Genomic DNA, 26343 nt, shown 5'->3' with positions numbered 1-26343 from the left:
CTTACTGAAAATGTGTACCTTCATTCGGTAGTCTATGACTTCATCGTTGACATCATTATTGCAGTACCATCGGAACCTGAGGAAGTCTCTGTAGTCTTCACGAACGATGAAACGGTGGAACATTTGCTGAATGTCAGCCATAACAGCAATTGGCTCTTGTCTGAAGCGAAGTAAAACTCCTATGAGATTGTTGTTCAGATTAGGTCCAGTGAGAAGATGGTCATTAAGGGAGACACCTTCATGACAAGCACTTGAGTCAAAGACCACCCTAATCTGATCACGCTTGCGAGGATGGTAGACACCAAAGCATGGTAGATACCAACATTCTTCTCCTTCCATAAGAGTCCATAAAGTCCACAAACTGCTTTTTCATCTCAGGCTTGTGGTTCAAACTGGTTTAAAGAAAGAGAGATTCTGCATGTACCCTGTTGTTTGGTAGTCTCTTTCTTGGGGTACGAAATGGTAGAGGTGCTACTAAACTGTTGGAATCATCTTTGTAGAACTCTTTACACATGGTTTTCAAGAATTCTTTGTCTTCTATGGTAGTTGCCAACTCATTGTCTTTAGTGGTTACCTCGAACACTGTGTTGCCGATGTTGTCATCCCAGAGATTAAGAGATTTCTTATTGTCTTGTATGATGTGCTGTTATGCACCTTTTTCAAACAGTCTTTCTTTCACAATATATATATGTGGTCTTTGTGCAGAACAAGTTGTTCGTCCATTTGACAGGAAATGTGTTTTAAAGGAAGAGACTGAGTAGGACTTCCTGTCCTTGTCTAGGCAGACATTGCCTATGATGACCCATCCTAGATCCAGACGCTGAGCATATGCTGCATTGTGTGGACCGTTGATTTGATGACAAACTTTGTGCACCCTTAGGATGTCTTGACCGAGTAACAGCAGGATATCGGCGCTTTCATTGAAGGCTGGCATTTGGTTGGCTATGTGCTTTAAGTGAGAATGGTGAAAAGCAGCTTCAGGAGTAGAAATCTCCTCTTCGATGCTTGGAATCTGGTTGCACTCAGTGAGAGTGGGCAAAGATATTTCCACATTGTCATTCAGAGGAGCAACTACCAGACCACTGGCTCTCCTACCTAAGACTTCTGTAGTGCCGGAACAAGTGCTTAGAGTATAAGGCAGAGCATCCCCAGTTATGTTCAACAGTTCAAAAAACTGAGCTCTTTCAAGAGATCTGTTACTCTGATCATCCAGAATAGTATACAGTCTTATGGCTTTTTCAGGTTGACCTTTGGGGTACACACGGACCAAGCATATCTTTGCACAAGATTTGGCGCAGAATCCTTCTCCACAGACCTCTGTACATGTAAAGAACACTGAAGTGGTAGGTGCTGCTTGATCTGGGTGCTCCCCACCTTGCTTTGCTTTAGGAAGATTGTTTGTGAGCGTAGTAGAGTTGTGCTAATATTGATGAAGAGCTTGCACATGGTCATCACTGTCACACTCTATACATTTGATGATCACTTTACAGTCCTTTGCAAAGTGTTCTGTGGAGGCACAACATTTGTAGCAAACCGCAAATTTATTCAAAAGTTCCTTACGTTCTTGGGAGGGTTTTCTTTCTGAAGCCAATACATTTCTTAAGTGGATGTGGTTTGTTATGTATTGGACACCGGCGATTTGGGTCCTCAGTTCTCTTGTTTTGATCAGTCTTTTCAAGAATTGTAGCAGGCGCAGGTAGAACATTAGTCCTTTTCACTAACGCTGGACCTCTATGGTCTCTGTGTGACATACGTGTGTTCATAGGTCTTGGAAAGAGTGTACTGAGAAGGTTACAGTCCCCATATGAGAAACTTGGGTCATTCTTAGTGTCTGCAATTCTTTTGATGAACTCACAGAAGGAGGAAAGGCAACTGTATATTCTTCCTTATACTTTGATCCAAGCGCTGCCCATCTTTCTTGAATTCCATAAGGTAGCTTGAGAACAATAGATTTGATGCCATGAGAGGTGTCAAGGTAACTGAGACCAGGTAAGTTGATGTCAGCCTTAGCAAGTTGAAGCTCTAATAGAACATCGCTGAGTTCTTGAAACTTTAGATTGTCGCCAGCAGAAATCCTTGGGAAGCTTTGCAACCTTTTGAATAAAGCACCTTCAATGTCCTCTGGGCTGCCAAAGGTATGGTTAAGTCTGCCCCAAGCAGCATTAAGGCCTGCAGCAGGGTTGTCAATATGAACTGCTTTGAGCCTCTTGATGCGTTCAGTAGACTGGGGACCTAGCCATCTGATGAGTAGATCTAATTTCTCTGTGACATTGATGTCTAGGTCACTCATTGTAGCCTTAAAAGTGGATTTCCAGTCTCTGTAATTTTCAGGCTTGTCATCAAACTTGGTAAGGCCTGTCTTAACCAGCTCTCTGTGTTGCATGTATTTAGCAAACTGTGACATGTCCGTGTTTTCATATTTTGGGTGCATGACTGCAGGTGGAGCAGAGTTGGCTGTGACGGTTGGTGGACTTACTTGGAGTGACTTGGGAACATATGTTGTTGCTAAGGCATTCAATGCCGGAGCTGGCTTAGAGTCCATTGGCATGTTGGTTTGTAGAGTAGTGCGTTTGCTAGGAGGTACTCTGTTGGTGCCAAAGTATGATGGACGGTCTGTTAAATACACACCAGTGTCTGCGGCTAGCTGAGATGGTGCAGTCTGATGTATTGGAGGATATAAGGGCAAATGGTCTTGAGGTACATTATGTGCAGAGAAGAGACTTTGATGGAGTAGTTTGGCTGTTGTGACAGGGAGTTGACGTTCTGGAAAGGTGTGTGAAGAATCTAAGACATAAGATACAACTAAGTGTCTGGAACTGTTGTCTCTTTCGTTTTCACTAGTGGCTTGTTCTAAGACCCTTAACCTTGCCATGGCTGTGGCATGCTCACATTGTTTTTCAAAAATTTCAATTTCTGCCTTTTGACGTGTGGCTTCAGCTTCTACTGTATCTCTGCTTTCTGATGTGCGGCCTGAGCCTCCATTTCTGCTTTCTTATATGCAGCTTGAGCCTCTATGTCAGGAATGGACTGGCCAGCAATATTGGGACTCACCTGCCTTATGAACTGCAGTACCAGGGCTGGCCAGCGGGTGCTCCCAGCAATCAGAGACTCAACCTTGCAGCCAGTCAAACACCTGGAACTAATTATACTGGTGTATTTAAGGGACATTCAGACCTGCAGACTCTGCCTTGGTGTTGTGTTTCTCCTGGGCCCTGTTTCCTGTTCCTGTTCGATTCTCTGCTGACCCTGCTCTGATCCCTGGCTTGTCTGACCATTCTCCTCTGCCTGACCCTCTGTACCACGCTGCCCGCTACCTGCTGAACCTGGCTTGTGACCCCGACCATTCTCCGCTTGCTCCCCCTGTACCTACCTGCCCGATTGATATTGACCCGGCCTGCCTGACGACGCTTGCACTGTATGTACTGTTATCTGTGGGTGGTTTGGTTTGGTTTGTTTGCACTGTGTTATGTTTTAGTATTGCACTGCGTTTATGTTTGTATTGTTAGTGTTAATAAATTACATTGTTTATAACATATCTGAAGTCTGCGTTTCCCTGCATCAGTCAATCCTGACCAGAAGTGGCTGCACAGGGAAGCCATCTTGGTTTGTTGATGGGAAGGATGGATCTGGATGAGGTTGCGTATTTATATCTGCTAGTGTTTGACAGGGAGTATGCTTATCAAACTCTGAAGGAGTATCCCCGGGATGAACTGCTAGAATGTATACGGCTCGCTCATGTTCTAGTAGATCAGGGCACAGAGTTCTCTGAGGTGCAGCCATTGATTGAGGTTTGTGCTGAGTTGGTTTCATCTGGTACCTCCGAATGCAGGGATGAATTTTTGCCACCATTTAATGCAGACCAGGTAGAGTCCCTGGTATGGTTATTAGAGGATGATGTGGGTTACTTTCTGGAGCGTTATTCCACATGTTCACCACAGGTACTAAGAGATTGTATAAACGCAGTGCAGTCTTTGGTCAGACAGGCTTTGTGTAAGCTCAGCTTTGTTCAACCCATACTGCAGACATGGACAGATTTGTTGCACCCAGCCTCAGTCAGCTTACAAAAACCCAGTCCTGCTTCTAATCTATTTCCTCAAAACTCTATTCCTGCATTCCCAACAGCTCCTCCTGCCCTGCTATCTACCGCATGTCAGTACCCTGTTCCCACTCGCTGCACCTATCCTGCCTTTAACCCTGTAAAAAAGCCCTCTGTAGCAACTGCTCCCTCTCCTGTTCCATCCTCCAGTTCTTCTCTGTCTCCAGCTGCTCCATTCGTTTGCAGACCTGCGTTTACTTGCAGTGCTCCAGTAGTTAAAACCAGAAAAAAGCGAAAATTCTTTCCAACCAATACCATCCTGCCAGTATCCAAACCGGTGAACCTGCCTTCCGTGGTTCAGCCTGAATCCTCTACTCAGCCTGAATCCTCTACTCAGCCTGATGCCTGTACGCAGCCTGATGCCTCTACTCGGCCTGAAGCCTCTACTCGGCCTGAAGCCTCTACTCGGCCTGAAGCCTCTACTCGGCCGGACGCCTGCATTCAGCCTGATGCCTCTATCCAGCATGATGAACTGATCCAGCCTGACGATCCTATTAGGCCAGTTGACTCGATGCCCGCTGTTGATCCAGATGATCCGGTACCTGATCCGGTGCCCGCTGTCGTGCCAATTGACTCAGAGCCCGCTGTCGTACCTGGTGACTCGGTGCCCACTGCCTTGCCAGATGACTCGGTGCCCGCTGGCGAGCCAAATGACCTGATGCCTGGTGACCCAGTGCCCGCTGTCATACCTGGTGACCCGATGCCCGCTGTCGAGCCAGACAATACGGTACCTGATGACCCGGTGCCCGCTGTCGTGCCAATTGAGTCAGAGCCCACTGTCGTGCCTGGTGATTCGGTGCCTCAGTCTTGCCAGACGACTCGGTGCCCTCAGTGTTGCCAGACGACTCGGTGCCCTCAGTGTTGCCAGACGACTCGGTGCCCTCAGTGTTGCCAGACGACTCGGTGCCCTCAGTGTTGCCAGACGACTCGGTGCCCGCAGTGTTGCCAGACGACTCGGTGCCCGCAGTGTTGCCAGACGACTCGGTGCCCGCAGTGTTGCCAGACGACTCGGTGCCCGCAGTGTTGCCAGACGACTCGGTGCCCTCAGTGTTGCCAGACGACTCGGTGCCCGCAGTGTTGCCAGACGACTCGGTGCCCGCAGTGTTGCCAGACGACTCGGTGCCCGCAGTGTTGCCAGACGACTCGGTGCCCGCAGTGTTGCCAGACGACTCGGTGCCCGCAGTGTTGCCAGACGACTCGGTGCCCGCAGTGTTGCCTGGTGACTCGGTGCCCACTGTCGTGCCTGGTGACTCGGTGCCCGCCGCTCCGCCTGGGGGGCCCGATGCCTGCCGCTCCGCTTGGGGGCCCGATGCCTGTCGCCCCACCTGGGGGCCCGATGCCTGTCGCCCCGCCTGGGGGCCCGGTGCCTGCTGCTTCACCTGGTAATCTCCCGATGTGCCTCTGCCCGGAGTCCAGCCCGATGTGCCTCTGCCCGGAGTCCAGCCCGATGTGCCTCTGCCCGGAGTCCAGCCCGATGTGCCTCTGCCCGGAGTCCAGCCCGATGTGCCTCTGCCCGGAGTCCAGCCCGATGTGCCTCTGCCCGGAGTCCAGCCCGATGTGCCTCTGCCCGGAGTCCAGCCCGATGTGCCTCTGCCCGGAGTCCAGCCCGATGTGCCTCTGCCCGGAGTCCAGCCCGATGTGCCTCTGCCCGGAGTCCAGCCCGATGTGCCTCTGCCCGGAGTCCAGCCCGATGTGCCTCTGCCCGGAGTCCAGCCCGATGTGCCTCTGCCCGGAGTCCAGCCCGATGTGCCTCTGCCCGGAGTCCAGCCCGATGTGCCTCTGCCCGGAGTCCAGCCCGATGTGCCTCTGCCCGGTGTGCCTCTGCCCGGTGTGCCGCTGCCCGGAGTCCAGCCCGGTGTGCCTCTGCCCGGAGTCCAGCCCGGTGTGCCTCTGCTCGGTGTGCCGCTGCCCGGTGTCCTGCCCGGTGTGCCAGTCTTTGATATCCCGCCAGTTACCAGACCCGGGCGGTGGAACATCTTGCCCAGCTAGGACTGTTTGGAGCATCCTGAGGCCGCTCCTTGAGGGGGGGGTACTGTCAGGAATGGACTGGCCAGCAATATTGGGACTCGCCTGCCTTATGAACTGCAGTACCAGGGCTGGCCAGCGGGTGCTCCCAGCAATCAGAGACTCAACCTTGCAGCCAGTCAAACACCTGGAACTAATTATACTGGTGTATTTAAGGGACATTCAGACCTGCAGACTCTGCCTTGGTGTTGTGTTTCTCCTGGGCCCTGTTTCCTGTTCCTGTTCCTGTCTGATTCTCTGCTGACCCTGCTCTGATCCCTGGCTTGTCTGACCATTCTCCTCTCCCTGACCCTCTGTACCACGCTGCCCGCTACCTGCTGAACCTGGCTTGTGACCCCGACCATTCTCCGCTTGCTCCCCCTGTACCTACCTGCCCGATTGATATTGACCCGGCCTGCCTGACGACGCTTGCACTGTATGTACTGTTATCTGTGGGTGGTTTGGTTTGGTTTGGTTTGTTTGCACTGTGTTATGTTTTAGTATTGCACTGCGTTTATGTTTGTATTGTTAGTGTTAATAAATTACATTGTTTATAACATATCTGAAGTCTGCGTTTCCCTGCGTCAGTCACACACCTCTGGTCACACCCGGGAGCCCTGACACTCTATTTCTGCAGCCTGAGCCTCTTTCTGCTCTCTGATATGTGGCCTGAGCCTCCATTTCTGCTTTCTTATATGCAGCCTGAGCCTCTATTTCTGCGGCCTGAGCCTCCATTTCTGCTGTATTTTGGGCAAAAGCTGCCTGAATTTTTTAAGCTTCAGCATCAGCACGGGCTTTTATCAGTTGTTGACTGAGTGTAGAAGACCTTGATTGTATGGATTTGGAAGATCTTGAGGAGCATCTAGTAGATGCAGAGCGATAAGATCTGGATTCATGGAGCTGTGTTATTCTCACTTCTGCCTTTGTCTTTGTTCGCACCACTAAATTGTCTCTTTCAAGATTGAGCTCCTCAAAACTCATTAATTTTTCCAATGACCTTTTGAGTGTTGTACCGCTTTAACAGAGCAATATATTTAACACACAGTCTTTGATATTTCTCATAAGCAACATTCAATTGCTGGATAGCGCCCTCTTGTATTGGCTCATGAGATTGTTGAGAGAGAGCAGACATGCATTTAACATTATTAGACCATAAGTCATTAATATTAGACAGCAATTCTACTTTGTCAGTATTAAAATTCTCTTGCACTTTCCAGGTTGGATTTCTGAAGCGGTTTTCTTTTTTATCTAAGTCCTTGTCTGGATGAAACTCTGATTGTGGTTGTGTATTAGTTTCCCCAGACTGTATATTTCTTTCCTGAAACATCATGTTAGCAAGGAGAGGGGTTGATAGAAAGTTTACAGTGAAATGTATCACTTTTTCTGTGGGTGAGTTCAGGTTTCCTAAGCAATGATTGCAGGACGTTTTTCTTTCTTATAAGTTCACAGGCAAGCCATGTGGTAATGCATACAGATGCAGTGAATAAACTTGCAGTTATAAAACATTCACATCAATAATTTGTCCTCACACTGATGAGTGTTATGCTGGGATATACTTGGATGCATGCACAGACCTGTGTAGAGGTGGCTGCACTCTCTATAGCTGTTATATCCAGTATCCATGTAACATCTCACTGTGTATTCTAGCTAGCAAGGATTTTTATGAAGACATTTCACTGATCATTTGACTTTCAAGGATCCTATGAAGCATGTCACTGATCTTTTGACTAGCCAGGATCATATGAAGCATTCCATAGATCTTTTGACTGGCCAGGATCCTATGAAGCATTCCAGTGATCTTTTGACTGTTCTGTCTCTCCAATCTAAGCATAGATATTGTGATCTCTGTAACTTACAGTTGTGATGAGATAGCGATAACTTCAACCTCAGTTGGATACCACATTCAGTGACTCAATCGATAAGACCTCGTGTAGATCTTGTGAAGTTTATTCCATAAACTGAGAGAATCTTACAACAATGAACATTAAATAGGTCAAAAGATCATAATGTTTCCTACTCCATGACATGAGGCTAGAGCTGCAATGCATTTCTGGGAAAGGGGGAGTGCTATCTATACAGCATTAACTAAACCAAAGGAAAGGGAGGAGCAGAAACAAAATATAGAAACACTTAAAGGCATATGACAGTCATGTGAAACATGACAGATAGGATAAGCATGATGGCATAACACATCAGTTCAAATACTCATTATTTCAATGGATAATTTGAGCTTGTAGAGCTAAAATCCAACTTGTGTTTATGTTGTAAGCATCAAGAATTCGAAGATCTACCAAACAAAATCTCTTCTTCCAATTAAATGATATGATAAGATGAACATCTGTCCAGCACTGATGATCAAACATCACCACCAAGTAATTAATTGGATATGAGCTGGAAATGTTGTGTAGGATACATTAACAACGTTGTGTGTGTTTTTGTGAAGTTGCACCCTGACCTAAAGCGATACGAAACTCATTTATTTTACGTCAGTTGTTCTAGAATATCAAGTATATCGTCTGCTTTTTTTAAAGTCTTTGGGCTTGTTTACACTTGCTTCAAAATGTGGCATTGGACACACTTTTTTAAAGCAGTCTGAATGCCAATCAAAGCCCCCGTCACTAAATAAAATGGTAAGCTAACAGTCCTGTTAATATGTTGTGTTTGCTTTACTTCGAAGATTATACCCCATGTCACTTTCTTGGTGCTTCAAAGCATCTCCAAAGCCTCCATAGAACACTATGACAAAGCTTGCTAACAGCACCTGCAGCTTTTTGAGTGTTTTTTTTTTCAACTTTAGCTTTGCTTTGTTTGGGAGTTATTGCATCTATGAGATATCCCAGGATGCACTGGGATATCTCAGCCAACAAGTGAATAAGATGTCATCAGCAGTCACTTCCGGTTCTGGAAGTGGGAGTGTCTGATGCAAATATCACATCTGGTGTGCAGTGAGGAGCAGTAGCAAGGTGAGCGGGTTCCAGAGCTGAGCAACTAGCAGACGGCACATGTAGTGTGTAACATAGGCACACTATATCAGAAGGTGAGCAGGGATCGGAGAGAGCACTGACCAGCAGAGATGGGGGACTGGAGCAAGAAAAACTAGCATTGTCACACGTGTTGGAGCAATACAGTGGGAGGTGAGTGGGGACCAGAGAGAGAGGTGTATCAACAAACCAGATTGTCAGCAGAGCTGGGGGTTACTTTTCCTAGATTGTAAGCTAAAAGGAGCAGGGTCCTCCTATCCCTCTTGTATTGAACTGTATTGTTGCTGTAATGTTTCCCGTTATATTGTAAAGCGCTGAGCAAACTGTTGGCGCTATATAAATCCTGTATAATAATAATAATACCGAGTGGGGGATCAACAGAGCTGGGGGTTACAACTGAGCGGGGGATCAGCAGAGCTGAATGGGGGATCAGCAGAGCTGGGGGGTTACAACTGAGCAGGGGTCAGCAGAGCTGGGGGTTACAACTGAGCAGGGGATCAGCAGAGCTGGGGGTTACTACTGAGTGGGGGATCAGCAGAGATGGGGGTTACTTCTGAGTGGGGAATCAGCAGAGCTGGGGGTTACTACTGAGTAGGGGATCAACAGAGCTGGGGGTTACTACTGAGTGGGAGATCAGCAGAGGTGGGGGATACTACTGAATGGGGGATCAGCAGAGGTGGGGGATACTACTGAGTGGGGGATCAGCAGAACTTGGGTTACTACTGAGCGGGGGACCAGCAGAGCTGGCGGTTACTACTGAGCGGGGGACCAGCAGAGCTGGCGGTTACTACTGAGCGGGGGATCAGCAGAGCTGGCGGTTACTACTGAGCGGGGGATCAGCAGAGCTGGGGGTTACTACTGAGCGGGGGATCAGCAGAGCTGGGGGTTACTACTGAGCGGGGGATCAGCAGAGGTGGGGGATATTACTGAATGGGGATCAGCAGAGCTGGGGGTTACTACTGAGCGGGGGATCAGCAGAGATCAAAACGGGGCTTTTGCCAAGCTTCATTAACTCTTCAAAAAAGCATCAACAAAACAACGCATCTACAGAAGAATCAAAAACACAATAAAAAAACATGTTGAAGCTGTAGGCAATTTTATGTGTGTTAAAGCCGAAGCAAGTGTATATGATTCCTGTTGTTTTCAGGCTTCTTTTTTTCTCCCGTGCACAATCCCTGTCCTCCATTGATACACATCACCACTACCAGTGTAGAGCGAGCAGTGCTGTTCTATCTGGTGAGAGGCTCTGGCCTATGCGTATTACAATTCCCATAGAGCTGAATGTGTCTTTACATAAATGTGTAGTCTATTTCGGAGGATGGCTAAATTCACATAGATGGGGGGGGGGGGGGGCAAGGAGAATGACTGACTGTAGCCACACTAGAACAGGAAGTCTGAGAAGAGCAGAAAAGTTTGTATTTGAGAGATAAAACAAACAAACAGAGAGATAGAAGGTACATTCTACTGATATTTAAACATATTTACTTTATTTAATAAAATCTGTGAGTTTAGTGTCACTTTAATGGGATTCAAACAATTTTTTGAAAAATCACTTAACTATAAAGAATCTGATGACATCTTGCTATAATGGTGTAAAACATGATTCACAGTCGGGGAAAAATGTGGGAAAGGGAAGTTTAGGATAAAAACAGCCAAAGAATGATTGCAATAATCCGGGGTGGACCTTGGGAATGAAATGAAACCCTCACTGTTTTTTTTTGTTTTTCAGATCCAGCTGAATTGCAGTGCGACTCCACGGGAATACAATGCAGACAGCAATCAATGTATTGCTCTTCCTCTTGGCCACCTGTCACTGTCTTCCTTTCTACAATGGATTCTACTACGATCACATCCTGAATAACAGTTCTGGCAATGGAAATGGGGACGGTAGGCAAGATGTCTTTTGTATTTTTATTTGTCTTGTATCACACATCTGTTCCCCCTCACTTCTATTGCTTGGATGGATCAGTGAACAATAATTGTGGTCATGTGCACTGCCCTATGACACTACAAATCCCATAGTCCAAAATCCATCTTGGAAGTCAGTAAGGGCTCATTCACACTTGACTGTTTTACCAACTCTTGCCAAATGCCCCTATTGCGTTTGGCAAGCGTTGGTCTGGCGAATAGCTCCGCAAACGCCGCATGCGCAGTTCAGCAGCGGTTGCTAGGCGTTTGCCGAGCGTTAAAAATGCCCCACAAACGCCTATAATGAAGTTTGGATGGTGTTACCGCTCTGCAAACGCCCCGGAACTGCGCCGCAAACGCCGGCCGGGCGTTTGCAGAGCGGCACAATAGAATAGGAGGCTTCAACGCCTCCTGACTTGACCAGAGGCGTCCGTTTTGCCGCTAATGCTTTCGTTAGAACAGCACCATGTGCTGCAATGTGCAGAATTGTCCAAGGCGTTTGGGAAGCGGTAAAAACTCTTCCCAAACGCCTTTCTGCCACCTGCACACAACGCTAGTGTGAACGTAGCCTTAGAGTGGGGTGGCTACATTCCATATACAGTGGGACCATGAAGAATAAACTAGCCAACCTCCAGCAGGAAGTCAGGAATCTGAAGATCTGGAGGAGGCTGAAAACAATAGAAGGGATTTTTTTCTTAACCACTTCCAGTCCGGACACTTTCACCCCCTTCCTATCCAGGCCAATTTTCAGCTTTCAGTGCTATCACACTTTGAATGACAATTGTGCGGTCATGCTACACTGTACCCATATGAATTCTTTAGCATTTTTTTGAGACAGATAAAACTTTATTTTGGTGGTATTTATTCACCACTGGGAGTTTTATTTTTTTTGCTATATAAATGAAAGTCCACAAATTTTGAAAAAAAGTTTTTTTTCTTATAAAATTTTGCAAATAAATAATCTTTCTTCATAAATCTTGGCCAACATTTATTCAGTTATCTTTTTAGTAAAAAAAAAAATAACACATTAGTTTATAACCAAAAATTATAATTTTTCAAAATGTTTTTTCACATTTTTAGTTTTTTTTTTTTTTTTACATACAGTGGGGCAAAAAAGTATTTAGTCAGCCACCAATTATGCAAGTTCTCCCACTTAAAAAAGAAAAAAGATATACAGGGAGAAAGAAACAGACACATCTGTGCTCTCTGTACAGATCCTGTGTTGTTAGCAAACATAGGGCTCTGTGCTTTGATTTGCTAAGCCGATCAGCAGGTGCCAGCCATAAATTACTGGCCAGGATCTTATGACTGACTTGTGCTGTAGAGAATGACAGCACAGATGGGGCAGTGTATGTGTGTGTATGTATATATATATAATTATTATTATTATACAGGATTTATATAGCGCCAACAGTTTCCTCAGGGCTTTACTATATATATATATATATATATATATACACACACACACAGTGGGTGGTCCGCCACTCGGTAATTATGTTTGCATATCTTTTTTCTTTTTTTAAATTAGAGTTTGTCACTTTTGCTGGCTATACACTGTTTGTAAAATGCTAATTTTTTTTTTTTCTTGTGAGAACTAATTATGTATTGATTCTATTACGTTTTTATATTTTAGTGCTGTAATTACTTTGTAATTATTATAATTGTCGTCTTTCAGATCATTTACACAGCTGCTTTGGATTTGTGTTTATTGTTTTAGGATTTAAGATAGGATTTATTGGTTTATTATTACATAAAATATAATTTAATAGACAGCGTTCGCAATAAAGAAGAGTGCTGGCAGGTCTTCTTATATTTTTTTTTTTGGTTAATTTATTATGTTATCACCAGTTTAACCACTTGCCTATCGGGCACTTTTACCCCCTTTGTGTTCAGGCCAATTTTCAGCTTTCAGTGCTGTCACACTTTAAAAGACAATTGTGCGGTCATGCAACACTGTACCTTATGAAATTTTTATCATTCTTTTCACACACATAGAGCTTTCTTTTGGTGGTATTTAATCTCCACTGGGGGTTTTAATTTTTGCACTATAAACAGAAAAATTGCAAAAAATAAAAAAAAAGTTTTTCATTGCAACATTTTATAATAGAAATAAACGGGTGATTTTTCTCCTTCACTGATGTGCGTTGATGAGGCTGCACTGATAGGCAGCACTGATGAGCTGGCACGGATAGGCAGCACTGATGGGCACTGATGAGGTGGCACGGATAGGCAGCACTGATGGGCACTGATATGCTTATACTAGAGATGAGCGAAGAAATGAAAAATTCGATTCGACTGATTCGGCGAATTCGTGGACAATATTCGATTCGAGTCGAATAAATTCGCTGTGAATTTAACTTAAAAAAGGGTGTTTCTAGGCTTCAGAGAGACTTAATATTAGTGCAGAACACTGTACCTTTAATTTAAATGCCCTTGGAGTCTGCTGGGGAAGAGAAATAATACTGTCTGTCAGTATGACATGCAGATGAGTGCCGTCGATCTTAGAATCACTGCACACTTCACTCCTTTGGCCAGTCACGGGGCCAAAACCAGTGTTTGGAGCCACAGTGTGGCGGTGGAGGCAGCAGCAATGGGAGGCCATACAGCAACCTATGACAAAATGGAAACCAGCAGGAGCGTGAGGAGACCTGAAAGTGGCACATGGCAGAGTGGGAGCAATGGGAGGCGGTACAGGGACCCAGGTCACACTGTGGGCCCAGCAGCAGCGTGACCAGGCGGTACGGGGGCCCATGGCCGATATGGGGCTTGGTGGCACCAATGGAAGGCCTGTAATCTGCCAGCAACCTATGACAAAATGGACAACCGCAGGAGTGTGAGGAGATTTCAAAGTGGCACATGGCAGAGTGGAAGCAATGGGAGGCCGTACAGGGACCCAGGTCACACTGTGGGACCAGCATCAGCGTGAACAGGCGGTACGGGGGCCCATGGCCGATTTGACCTCATTCATCCCATAGTCCTGCCGACTCACGAATAGCGTGGCCTCCTCAAAGGGCCTGAGCAAGCGCAGGTGTCACACATGAGCTGACAATGGCTGACATCTAAGTTACACAGGGAGTACCTTTATCCGCTTTTAACATCAGGAAATCTGTGATGGCCTTTAGCTGTTCGTAAAGGCGGTCTAACATATGTAGGGTTGAATTACACCTTGTTGCAACGTCACAGCATGAGGAGTCGGTACGGGGGCCCATGGCAGATTACATGTCTGGCAGCAGCAATGGGAGGCCCGTAATCTGCCAGCACCCTATGTCAAAAAATTTAACACACCAGCAGTGTGAAGAGACCTGAAAGTGGCACATGGCAGCAGAGTGTGGCGATGGAGACAGCAGCAATGGGAGGCCGTACAGGGACCCATGAGAGACTCTGGACTTGGCAGCAGCATGAGGAGGCGGTATATAGGGGCCCATGGCAGATTAGGGGCCTGGCAGCAGCTATGTGAGGCCCGTAATCTGCCTGCACCCTATGTCAAAAAATTAAACACACCAGCAGTGTGAAGAGACCTGAAAGTGGCACATGGCAGAGTGTGGCGATGGAGACAGCAGCAATGGGAGGCCGTACAGGGACCCATGAGAGACTCTAGACTTGGCAGCAGCATGAGGAGGCGGTATATAGGGGCCCATGGCAGATTAGGGGCCTGGCAGCAGCTATGTGAGGCCCGTAATCTGCCTGCACCCTATGTCAAAAAATTTAACACACCAGCAGTGTGAAGAGACCTGAAAGTGGCACATGGCAGCAGAGTGTGGCGATGGAGACAGCAGCAATGGGAGGCCGTACAGGGACCCATGAGAGACTCTGGACTTGGCAGCAGCATGAGGAGGCGGTATATAGGGGCCCATGGCAGATTAGGGGCCTGGCAGCAGCTATGTGAGGCCCGTAATCTGCCTGCACCCTATGTCAAAAAATTTAACACACCAGCAGTGTGAAGAGACCTGAAAGTGGCACATGGCAGCAGAGTGTGGCGATGGAGACAGCAGCAATGGGAGGCCGTACAGGGACCCATGAGAGACTCTGGACTTGGCAGCAGCATGAGGAGGCGGTATATAGGGGCCCATGGCAGATTAGGGGCCTGGCAGCAGCTATGTGAGGCCCGTAATCTGCCTGCACCCTATGTCAAAAAATTTAACACACCAGCAGTGTGAAGAGACCTGAAAGTGGCACATGGCAGCAGAGTGTGGCGATGGAGACAGCAGCAATGGGAGGCCGTACAGGGACCCATGAGAGACTCTGGACTTGGCAGCAGCATGAGGAGGCGGTATATAGGGGCCCATGGCAGATTAGGGGCCTGGCAGCAGCTATGTGAGGCCCGTAATCTGCCTGCACCCTATGTCAAAAAATTAAACACACCAGCAGTATGAAGAGACCTGAAAGTGGCACATGGCAGAGTGTGGCGATGGAGACAGCAGCAATGGGAGGCCGTACAGGGACCCATGACAGACTCTAGACTTGGCAGCAGCATGAGGAGGCGGTATATAGGGGCCCATGGCAGATTAGGGGCCTGGCAGCAGCTATGTGAGGCCCGTAATCTGCCTGCACCCTATGTCAAAAAATTAAACACACCAGCAGTGTGAAGAGACCTGAAAGTGGCACATGGCAGAGTGTGGCGATGGAGACAGCAGCAATGGGAGGCCGTACAGGGACCCATGACAGACTCTAGACTTGGCAGCAGCATGAGGAGGCGGTATATAGGGGCCCATGGCAGATTAGGGGCCTGGCAGCAGCTATGTGAGGCCCGTAATCTGCCTGCACCCTATGTCAAAAAATTTAACACACCAGCAGTGTGAAGAGACCTGAAAGTGGCACATGGCAGCAGAGTGTGGCGATGGAGACAGCAGCAATGGGAGGCCGTACAGGGACCCATGAGAGACTCTGGACTTGGCAGCAGCATGAGGAGGCGGTATATAGGGGCCCATGGCAGATTAGGGGCCTGGCAGCAGCTATGTGAGGCCCGTAATCTGCCTGCACCCTATGTCAAAAAATTAAACACACCAGCAGTGTGAAGAGACCTGAAAGTGGCACATGGCAGAGTGTGGCGATGGAGACAGCAGCAATGGGAGGCCGTACAGGGACCCATGACAGACTCTAGACTTGGCAGCAGCATGAGGAGGCGGTATATAGGGGCCCATGGCAGATTAGGGGCCTGGCAGCAGCTATGTGAGGCCCGTAATCTGCCTGCACCCTATGTCAAAAAATTAAACACACCAGCAGTGTGAAGAGACCTGAAAGTGGCACATGGCAGAGTGTGGCGATGGAGACAGCAGCAATGGGAGGCCGTACAGGGACCCATGACAGACTCTAGACTTGGCAGCAGCATGAGGAGGCGGTATATAGGGGCCCATGGCAGATTAGGGGCCTGGCAGCAGCTATGTGAGGCCCGTAATCTGCCTGCACCCTATGTCAAAAAATTTAACACACCAGCAGTGTGAAGAGACCTGAAAGTGGCACATGGCAGCAGAGTGTGGCGATGGAGACAGCAGCAATGGGAGGCCGTACAGGGACCCATGAGAGACTCTGGACTTGGCAGCAGCATGAGGAGGCGGTATATAGGGGCCCATGGCAGATTAGGGGCCTGGCAGCAGCTATGTGAGGCCCGTAATCTGCCTGCACCCTATGTCAAAAAATTAAACACACCAGCAGTATGAAGAGACCTGAAAGTGGCACATGGCAGAGTGTGGCGATGGAGACAGCAGCAATGGGAGGCCGTACAGGGACCCATGACAGACTCTAGACTTGGCAGCAGCATGAGGAGGCGGTATATAGGGGCCCATGGCAGATTAGGGGCCTGGCAGCAGCTATGTGAGGCCCGTAATCTGCCTGCACCCTATGTCAAAAAATTAAACACACCAGCAGTGTGAAGAGACCTGAAAGTGGCACATGGCAGAGTGTGGCGATGGAGACAGCAGCAATGGGAGGCCGTACAGGGACCCATGACAGACTCTAGACTTGGCAGCAGCATGAGGAGGCGGTATATAGGGGCCCATGGCAGATTAGGGGCCTGGCAGCAGCTATGTGAGGCCCGTAATCTGCCTGCACCCTATGTCAAAAAATTTAACACACCAGCAGTGTGAAGAGACCTGAAAGTGGCACATGGCAGCAGAGTGTGGCGATGGAGACAGCAGCAATGGGAGGCCGTACAGGGACCCATGAGAGACTCTGGACTTGGCAGCAGCATGAGGAGGCGGTATATAGGGGCCCATGGCAGATTAGGGGCCTGGCAGCAGCTATGTGAGGCCCGTAATCTGCCTGCACCCTATGTCAAAAAATTTAACACACCAGCAGTGTGAAGAGACCTGAAAGTGGCACATGGCAGCAGAGTGTGGCGATGGAGACAGCAGCAATGGGAGGCTGTACAGGGACCCATGAGAGACTCTGGACTTGGCAGCAGCATGAGGAGGCGGTATATAGGGGCCCATGGCAGATTAGGGGCCTGGCAGCAGCTATGTGAGGCCCGTAATCTGCCTGCACCCTATGTCAAAAAATTAAACACACCAGCAGTGTGAAGAGACCTGAAAGTGGCACATGGCAGAGTGTGGCGATGGAGACAGCAGCAATGGGAGGCCGTACAGGGACCCATGACAGACTCTAGACTTGGCAGCAGCATGAGGAGGCGGTATATAGGGGCCCATGGCAGATTAGGGGCCTGGCAGCAGCTATGTGAGGCCCGTAATCTGCCTGCACCCTATGTCAAAAAATTAAACACACCAGCAGTGTGAAGAGACCTGAAAGTGGCACATGGCAGAGTGTGGCGATGGAGACAGCAGCAATGGGAGGCCGTACAGGGACCCATGACAGACTCTAGACTTGGCAGCAGCATGAGGAGGCGGTATATAGGGGCCCATGGCAGATTAGGGGCCTGGCAGCAGCTATGTGAGGCCCGTAATCTGCCTGCACCCTATGTCAAAAAATTTAACACACCAGCAGTGTGAAGAGACCTGAAAGTGGCACATGGCAGCAGAGTGTGGCGATGGAGACAGCAGCAATGGGAGGCCGTACAGGGACCCATGAGAGACTCTGGACTTGGCAGCAGCATGAGGAGGCGGTATATAGGGGCCCATGGCAGATTAGGGGCCTGGCAGCAGCTATGTGAGGCCCGTAATCTGCCTGCACCCTATGTCAAAAAATTTAACACACCAGCAGTGTGAAGAGACCTGAAAGTGGCACATGGCAGCAGAGTGTGGCGATGGAGACAGCAGCAATGGGAGGCCGTACAGGGACCCATGAGAGACTCTGGACTTGGCAGCAGCATGAGGAGGCGGTATATAGGGGCCCATGGCAGATTAGGGGCCTGGCAGCAGCTATGTGAGGCCCGTAATCTGCCTGCACCCTATGTCAAAAAATTAAACACACCAGCAGTGTGAAGAGACCTGAAAGTGGCACATGGCAGAGTGTGGCGATGGAGACAGCAGCAATGGGAGGCCGTACAGGGACCCATGACAGACTCTAGACTTGGCAGCAGCATGAGGAGGCGGTATATAGGGGCCCATGGCAGATTAGGGGCCTGGCAGCAGCTATGTGAGGCCCGTAATCTGCCTGCACCCTATGTCAAAAAATTAAACACACCAGCAGTGTGAAGAGACCTGAAAGTGGCACATGGCAGAGTGTGGCGATGGAGACAGCAGCAATGGGAGGCCGTACAGGGACCCATGACAGACTCTAGACTTGGCAGCAGCATGAGGAGGCGGTATATAGGGGCCCATGGCAGATTAGGGGCCTGGCAGCAGCTATGTGAGGCCCGTAATCTGCCTGCACCCTATGTCAAAAAATTTAACACACCAGCAGTGTGAAGAGACCTGAAAGTGGCACATGGCAGCAGAGTGTGGCGATGGAGACAGCAGCAATGGGAGGCCGTACAGGGACCCATGAGAGACTCTGGACTTGGCAGCAGCATGAGGAGGCGGTATATAGGGGCCCATGGCAGATTAGGGGCCTGGCAGCAGCTATGTGAGGCCCGTAATCTGCCTGCACCCTATGTCAAAAAATTTAACACACCAGCAGTGTGAAGAGACCTGAAAGTGGCACATGGCAGAGTGTGGCGATGGAGACAGCAGCAATGGGAGGCCGTACAGGGACCCATGACAGACTCTAGACTTGGCAGCAGCATGAGGAGGCGGTATATAGGGGCCCATGGCAGATTAGGGGCCTGGCAGCAGCTATGTGAGGCCCGTAATCTGCCTGCACCCTATGTCAAAAAATTTAACACACCAGCAGTGTGAAGAGACCTGAAAGTGGCACATGGCAGCAGAGTGTGGCGATGGAGACAGCAGCAATGGGAGGCCGTACAGGGACCCATGAGAGACTCTGGACTTGGCAGCAGCATGAGGAGGCGGTATATAGGGGCCCATGGCAGATTAGGGGCCTGGCAGCAGCTATGTGAGGCCCGTAATCTGCCTGCACCCTATGTCAAAAAATTAAACACACCAGCAGTGTGAAGAGACCTAAAAGTGGCACATGGCAGCAGAGTGTGGCGATGGAGACAGCAGCAATGGGAGGCCGTACAGGGACCCATGAGAGACTCTGGACCTAGCAGCAGCATGAGGAGGCGGTATATAGGGGCCTATGGCAGATTAGGGGCCTGGCAGCAGCTATAGGAGGCCCGTAATCTGCCAGCACCCTATGTCAAAAAATTAAACACACCAGCAGTGTGAGGAGACCTGAAAGTGGCACATGTTTGAGGCATGATTCATGGCGGATTTAGTCAGTTGTGTCAGGAACTGGTGGTTTGAAATCCAGACTAATCCACGCCTGATTCATTTTCACAAACGTGAGTCTCTCCACACTTTGGGTGGACAGTCGTGTCCTCCGCGGAGTTACAATACCTCCTGCCGCACTAAACACGCGCTCCGATGCCACGCTACTGGCCGGGCATGACAGCCTTTCAAGGGCAAATTCAGCTAGTTGGGGCCAAAGGTCAAGTTTCGTTGCCCAGTAGTCAAGGGGATTGTCTACCTCGGTTGGCAGGGTGCTGTCCAAGTAGGCCCAAGCCTGTTGTTTGAGCTCCTGCTCCAGGTCCACCTGATGCTGCTGCTGCTGCTGCGGCTGGTTAGTAGTTTCCTCACTGCGCTGGTGAAGAAAGCTACTCATCATCGACTGCAGACTGAGGCAGCCACTGCTGGTGGAGCTGCCACTGCTCCTACCACCCCACCCCTCCCCTGCTGCCATGCCAGCGGAACGTGAGCGCACAGGGCCCACAGTGTCTGAGGATGGACGTTGGCGCACAAAGGCAGAGACCAACTGACTACATAGGTGGTTTTTATAGTACGTAATTTTGGCCTCCCTCTCAGCAGGTGTGAAAAAGGCCACCATTTTGGACCGGTAGCGAGGGTCCAACAAGGTGGACAGCCAAAAGTCATCCCTCTGTCTGATGGTTATTATTCGGCTGTCGCTACGCAAGCAACCGAGCATGCTATGGGCCATTTGTGCCAAGGACTGCGAGGGACTCCCTGCCTCCATCTCCACAGCATACTGCCACGGTGCGTCTGGGTCCTCTGTCTCCTCCTCCTCCTCCTCTACCAGATGCTCCTGCTCCTCCACTCCTGTCCGCTGAGTGGAAAAACCACCCATTTCACTCAATAATTCCTGAGCACAAATGTCCTCCTCTACCTCCTCCTCTTCTTCCTGTCCTGCCCCCACAGGGGTCATGTGGCATTGAGATCTGTGCGCCACATCTACCGCACCCTGACCAGCCATTGTTAACAGCATTTGTTCCAGGACGTGCAACAGAGGAATGACGTCGTTCATCCCATAGTCCTGCCGACTCACGAATAGCGTGGCCTCCTCAAAGGGCCTGAGCAAGCGGCAGGTGTCACGCATGAGCTGCCAATGGCTGACATCTAAGTTACACAGGGGAGTACCTTTATCCGCTTGTAACATCAGGAAATCGGTGATGGCCTTTCGCTGCTCGTAAAGGCGGTCTAACATGTGTAGGGTTGAATTCCACCTTGTTGCAACGTCGCAGATCAGGCGATGCTGTGGAATTCCGTTCTGCCGCTGCAGCTCAATGAGGGTGTTCTTTGCGGTGTAGGAATGGCTGAAATGCATGCACAGTTTACGTGACATTTTAAGGATGTCTTGCAGTGGGATGGTGGATTTTAGGAACCGCTTGACAACCAGATTGAACACGTGAGCCATGCATGGCGCATGGCACAACCTTCCTTGACGCAGAGCAGACACCATGTTCTTTCCGTTGTCAGTCAACATGGTTCCGATTTTTAGTTTGCGCGGAGACAGCCATCTGTCGATTTCTCTGTTCATTACACTCAGCAGTTCCTCCCCTGTGTGACTACGTTCGCCAAGGCATACCAGGTGCAGCACAGCGTGACACCGTTGCGCCCTGCACATGTGATATGCCGGTCGGGTAATGGGACTTGGCACGGGGGTGGCGGCTGAGGACACGGCGGAAAAAGAGGTGGTAGAGGCGGACATGCTTGCTGGACCAAGGACGTGCAAACGTGGAGGCAAAAGCGTCGTGACCTGTCCAAGTTGCTGGTGCGGCTGTGCCGGCACCACGTTCACCCAGTGGGCCGTAAATGACATGTACTGTCCCTGACCGTAGTTACAGCTCCACACGTCGGCGCTGCCGTGCACTTTGGCAGAGACCGACATGCTCAAAGACTGGCCCACCATCTCTTCTACATGTGAATGCAGGGCTGGCACTGCCTTTTGGGCAAAGAAATGACGGCTTGGCACTCTCCACCGCGGCGCGGCACAAGCCATCATTTCTCGGAAAGGTGCTGAGTCCACCAGTTGGAAAGGGAGGGACTGCAGCACCAGCAACTTGGACAGGAGGACGTTCAGCTTTTGCACCGTCGGGTGCGTGCTCGCAAACTGTTGTCTCTTGGATACGGATTCCAAGAAAGACTGTTGACGGAATCCGAGAAGAGGAGTAGCAGGAGAAGGAGCATCTGAACGAGCGGAAGATGCCAATGAGCGACAACTCCCCTCAGCAGAGGTGTTGGAGCCTTGACTGGCTGATAGAGGGCGATTGACGACGTCGGGTGACGGAGCAAGTAACGGAGCGGGTGATGGAGCGGGGGCTGGGGCAGGCAGAACCGCCGTATGTTTATCACGGTTTTCCCAGGCCACCGAATGGTGACGCTGCATATGCTGACGCAACGCTGTAGTCCCAACATGGGCCCCCTGGCCACGCTTGCATTTCTGGCCACATAGTCGACATACGGCTACGTTTACTTCCTCGGGCGGCTTGAGGAAAAATTGCCACACCACCGAGTAGGAAACTTTGCCCCCGCTACTCTTCACTGGCTGACTGCTACTTCCTCCGTGCGCACCGGCACCACTACTGGCCGTGGTGGTAGGCTGCAGTGGAGCTGGTGCTCTACTCCGTGGACGTTTGGCTCCACTGACACTGATGCGACCCTGCTGCTGTCTCCTGGGCAACCCACCGACTGTTTTGCTCGCTGCCAAGCTGCCACCCTCTTCTCCTGATGATGCGGAAGAAATTGCCTGATGACGACGAGGCTGCCAAGTGCGATCAACCTCCTCATCATCAAGTAGGGTCTCCGCCTCACTACTAGCCCCCTCGGCTGCGTCTGGGTCAGGAGACAGACCTGTCTCTAGACCGGCTACCGAGCCACTCTCCTCGCCAGTACTTGTTCGCTTGGCTGCTGAAAAGGCCGATGTCTCCCCCCGTTCCTGACCGCCCTCTGTTAGCTCTTCCTCACTGTACAGTGGGGCTGAGCCCACAGCATGCGATACTTCGCTTGGTGAGGGAACAGCAAAGGACAGGGGCAGGTAGAGGACACGTGATTTCAGTGGGCTTGGTCCCGGGCCATGCCAACTAACGGTTGTGTCTGACGTACCCACCGACCGTTGGCTGTAGGTGTCAGAGGTGACCTGGGAAGAGGAAGACGACCGAGCCAACCAATCAATGACGGCAGGGTTGTCGGTGGAGACACGACCGCTGGATGACACCGGGAGCACTGGCCTCTGGCTGCGAATACTGCTGCCTCGACCCCTTCCTCTGCTGCCACGTCTGCTCGCTCCTAAAACATTGCCTCCTCTGCCACTCCTCTGCATGTTGTCTGACATACTATTTAATTCAACGATTAGGTGTCCCTGAGTAACAATTCTCTGGCACTCAGTAACAATTCTGTCTGTCCCTGAGTATGAATTCTGTGGCCCTGAGTAACAATTCTGTGTCTGTGCGAGTAACAATTCTGTGTCTGTGCGAGTAACAATTCTGTGTCTGTGCAAGTAACAATTTTGTGTCTGTGCGAGTAACAATTCTCTGGCACTCAGTAACAATTCTGTCTGTCCCTGAGTAACAATTCTCTGGCACTCAGTAACAATTCTGTCTGTCCCTGAGTAACAATTCTCTGGCACTCAGTAACAATTCTGTCTGTCCCTGAGTATGAATTCTGTGGCCCTGAGTAACAATTCTGTGTCTGTGCGAGTAACAATTCTGTGTCTGTGCAAGTAACAATTTTGTGTCTGTGCGAGTAACAATTCTCTGGCACTCAGTAACAATTCTGTCTGTCCCTGAGTAACAATTCTCTGGCACTCAGTAACAATTCTGTCTGTCCCTGAGTATGAATTCTGTGGCCCTGAGTAACAATTCTGTGTCTGTGCGAGTAACAATTCTGTGTCTGTGCAAGTAACAATTTTGTGTCTGTGCGAGTAACAATTCTCTGGCACTCAGTAACAATTCTGTCTGTCCCTGAGTAACAATTCTCTGGCACTCAGTAACAATTCTGTCTGTCCCTGAGTAACAATTCTCTGGCACTCAGTAACAATTCTGTCTGTCCCTGAGTAACAATTCTCTGGCACTCAGTAACAATTCTGTGTCTGTGCGAGTAACAATTCTGTGTCTGTGCAAGTAACAATTTTGTGTCTGTGCGAGTAACAATTCTCTGGCACTCAGTAACAATTCTGTCTGTCCCTGAGTAACAATTCTCTGGCACTCAGTAACAATTCTGTCTGTCCCTGAGTAACAATTCTCTGGCACTCAGTAACAATTCTGTCTGTCCCTGAGTATGAATTCTGTGGCCCTGAGTAACAATTCTGTGTCTGTGCGAGTAACAATTCTGTGTCTGTGCAAGTAACAATTTTGTGTCTGTGCGAGTAACAATTCTCTGGCACTCAGTAACAATTCTGTCTGTCCCTGAGTAACAATTCTCTGGCACTCAGTAACAATTCTGTCTGTCCCTGAGTAACAATTCTCTGGCACTCAGTAACAATTCTGTCTGTCCCTGAGTAACAATTCTCTGGCACTCAGTAACAATTCTGTCTGTCCCTGAGTAACAATTCTCTGGCACTCAGTAACAATTCTGTCTGTCCCTGAGTATGAATTCTGTGGCCCTGAGTAACAATTCTGTGTCTGTGCGAGTAACAATTCTGTGTCTGTGCAAGTAACAATTTTGTGTCTGTGCGAGTAACAATTCTCTGGCACTCAGTAACAATTCTGTCTGTCCCTGAGTAACAATTCTCTGGCACTCAGTAACAATTCTGTCTGTCCCTGAGTATGAATTCTGTGGCCCTGAGTAACAATTCTGTGTCTGTGCGAGTAACAATTCTGTGTCTGTGCAAGTAACAATTTTGTGTCTGTGCGAGTAACAATTCTCTGGCACTCAGTAACAATTCTGTCTGTCCCTGAGTAACAATTCTCTGGCACTCAGTAACAATTCTGTCTGTCCCTGAGTAACAATTCTCTGGCACTCAGTAACAATTCTGTCTGTCCCTGAGTAACAATTCTCTGGCACTCAGTAACAATTCTGTCTGTCCCTGAGTAACAATTCTCTGGCACTCAGTAACAATTCTGTCTGTCCCTGAGTAACAATTCTCTGGCACTCAGTAACAATTCTGTCTGTCCCTGAGTATGAATTCTGTGGCCCTGAGTAACAATTCTGTGTCTGTGCGAGTAACAATTCTGTGTCTGTGCAAGTAACAATTTTGTGTCTGTGCGAGTAACAATTCTCTGGCACTCAGTAACAATTCTGTCTGTCCCTGAGTAACAATTCTCTGGCACTCAGTAACAATTCTGTCTGTCCCTGAGTATGAATTCTGTGGCCCTGAGTAACAATTCTGTGTCTGTGCGAGTAACAATTCTGTGTCTGTGCAAGTAACAATTTTGTGTCTGTGCGAGTAACAATTCTCTGGCACTCAGTAACAATTCTGTCTGTCCCTGAGTAACAATTCTCTGGCACTCAGTAACAATTCTGTCTGTCCCTGAGTAACAATTCTCTGGCACTCAGTAACAATTCTGTCTGTCCCTGAGTAACAATTCTCTGGCACTCAGTAACAATTCTGTCTGTCCCTGAGTAACAATTCTCTGGCACTCAGTAACAATTCTGTCTGTCCCTGAGTAACAATTCTCTGGCACTCAGTAACAATTCTGTCTGTCCCTGAGTATGAATTCTGTGGCCCTGAGTAACAATTCTGTGTCTGTGCGAGTAACAATTCTGTGTCTGTGCAAGTAACAATTTTGTGTCTGTGCGAGTAACAATTCTCTGGCACTCAGTAACAATTCTGTCTGTCCCTGAGTAACAATTCTCTGGCACTCAGTAACAATTCTGTCTGTCCCTGAGTAACAATTCTCTGGCACTCAGTAACAATTCTGTCTGTCCCTGAGTAACAATTCTCTGGCACTCAGTAACAATTCTGTGTCTGTGCGAGTAACAATTCTGTGTCTGTGCAAGTAACAATTTTGTGTCTGTGCGAGTAACAATTCTCTGGCACTCAGTAACAATTCTGTCTGTCCCTGAGTAACAATTCTCTGGCACTCAGTAACAATTCTGTCTGTCCCTGAGTAACAATTCTCTGGCACTCAGTAACAATTCTGTCTGTCCCTGAGTATGAATTCTGTGGCCCTGAGTAACAATTCTGTGTCTGTGCGAGTAACAATTCTGTGTCTGTGCAAGTAACAATTTTGTGTCTGTGCGAGTAACAATTCTCTGGCACTCAGTAACAATTCTGTCTGTCCCTGAGTAACAATTCTCTGGCACTCAGTAACAATTCTGTCTGTCCCTGAGTAACAATTCTCTGGCACTCAGTAACAATTCTGTCTGTCCCTGAGTATGAATTCTGTGGCCCTGAGTAACAATTCTGTGTCTGTGCGAGTAACAATTCTGTGTCTGTGCAAGTAACAATTTTGTGTCTGTGCGAGTAACAATTCTCTGGCACTCAGTAACAATTCTGTCTGTCCCTGAGTAACAATTCTCTGGCACTCAGTAACAATTCTGTCTGTCCCTGAGTAACAATTCTCTGGCACTCAGTAACAATTCTGTCTGTCCCTGAGTAACAATTCTCTGGCACTCAGTAACAATTCTGTCTGTCCCTGAGTAACAATTCTCTGGCACTCAGTAACAATTCTGTCTGTCCCTGAGT

General features: G+C 48.9%; 1 protein-coding gene across 1 annotated transcript in view; it reads left to right on the top strand.

Annotated features, from left to right (window-relative positions):
• Positions 1 to 26343, top strand: part of HAPLN3 (hyaluronan and proteoglycan link protein 3) — a 107123-nt gene that overhangs the window by 42806 nt on the left and 37974 nt on the right. Inside the window, exon 2 of the mRNA XM_089687671.1 lies at positions 10811 to 10968. Coding sequence (XP_089543797.1) covers positions 10848 to 10968 — 121 coding nt within the window. The 5' untranslated portion in view covers positions 10811 to 10847. The remainder of the gene's footprint in view (positions 1 to 10810; positions 10969 to 26343) is intronic.

Source organism: Staurois parvus, unplaced genomic scaffold (assembly GCF_062004578.1).
Source record: "Staurois parvus isolate SC_StPar_1 unplaced genomic scaffold, SC_StPar_1.0 ptg000432l, whole genome shotgun sequence".
Lineage (NCBI taxonomy): Eukaryota > Metazoa > Chordata > Amphibia > Anura > Ranidae > Staurois > Staurois parvus.
Note: the sequence above shows the minus strand (reverse complement) of the source record. Positions and strands in the feature narration are given on the sequence as shown.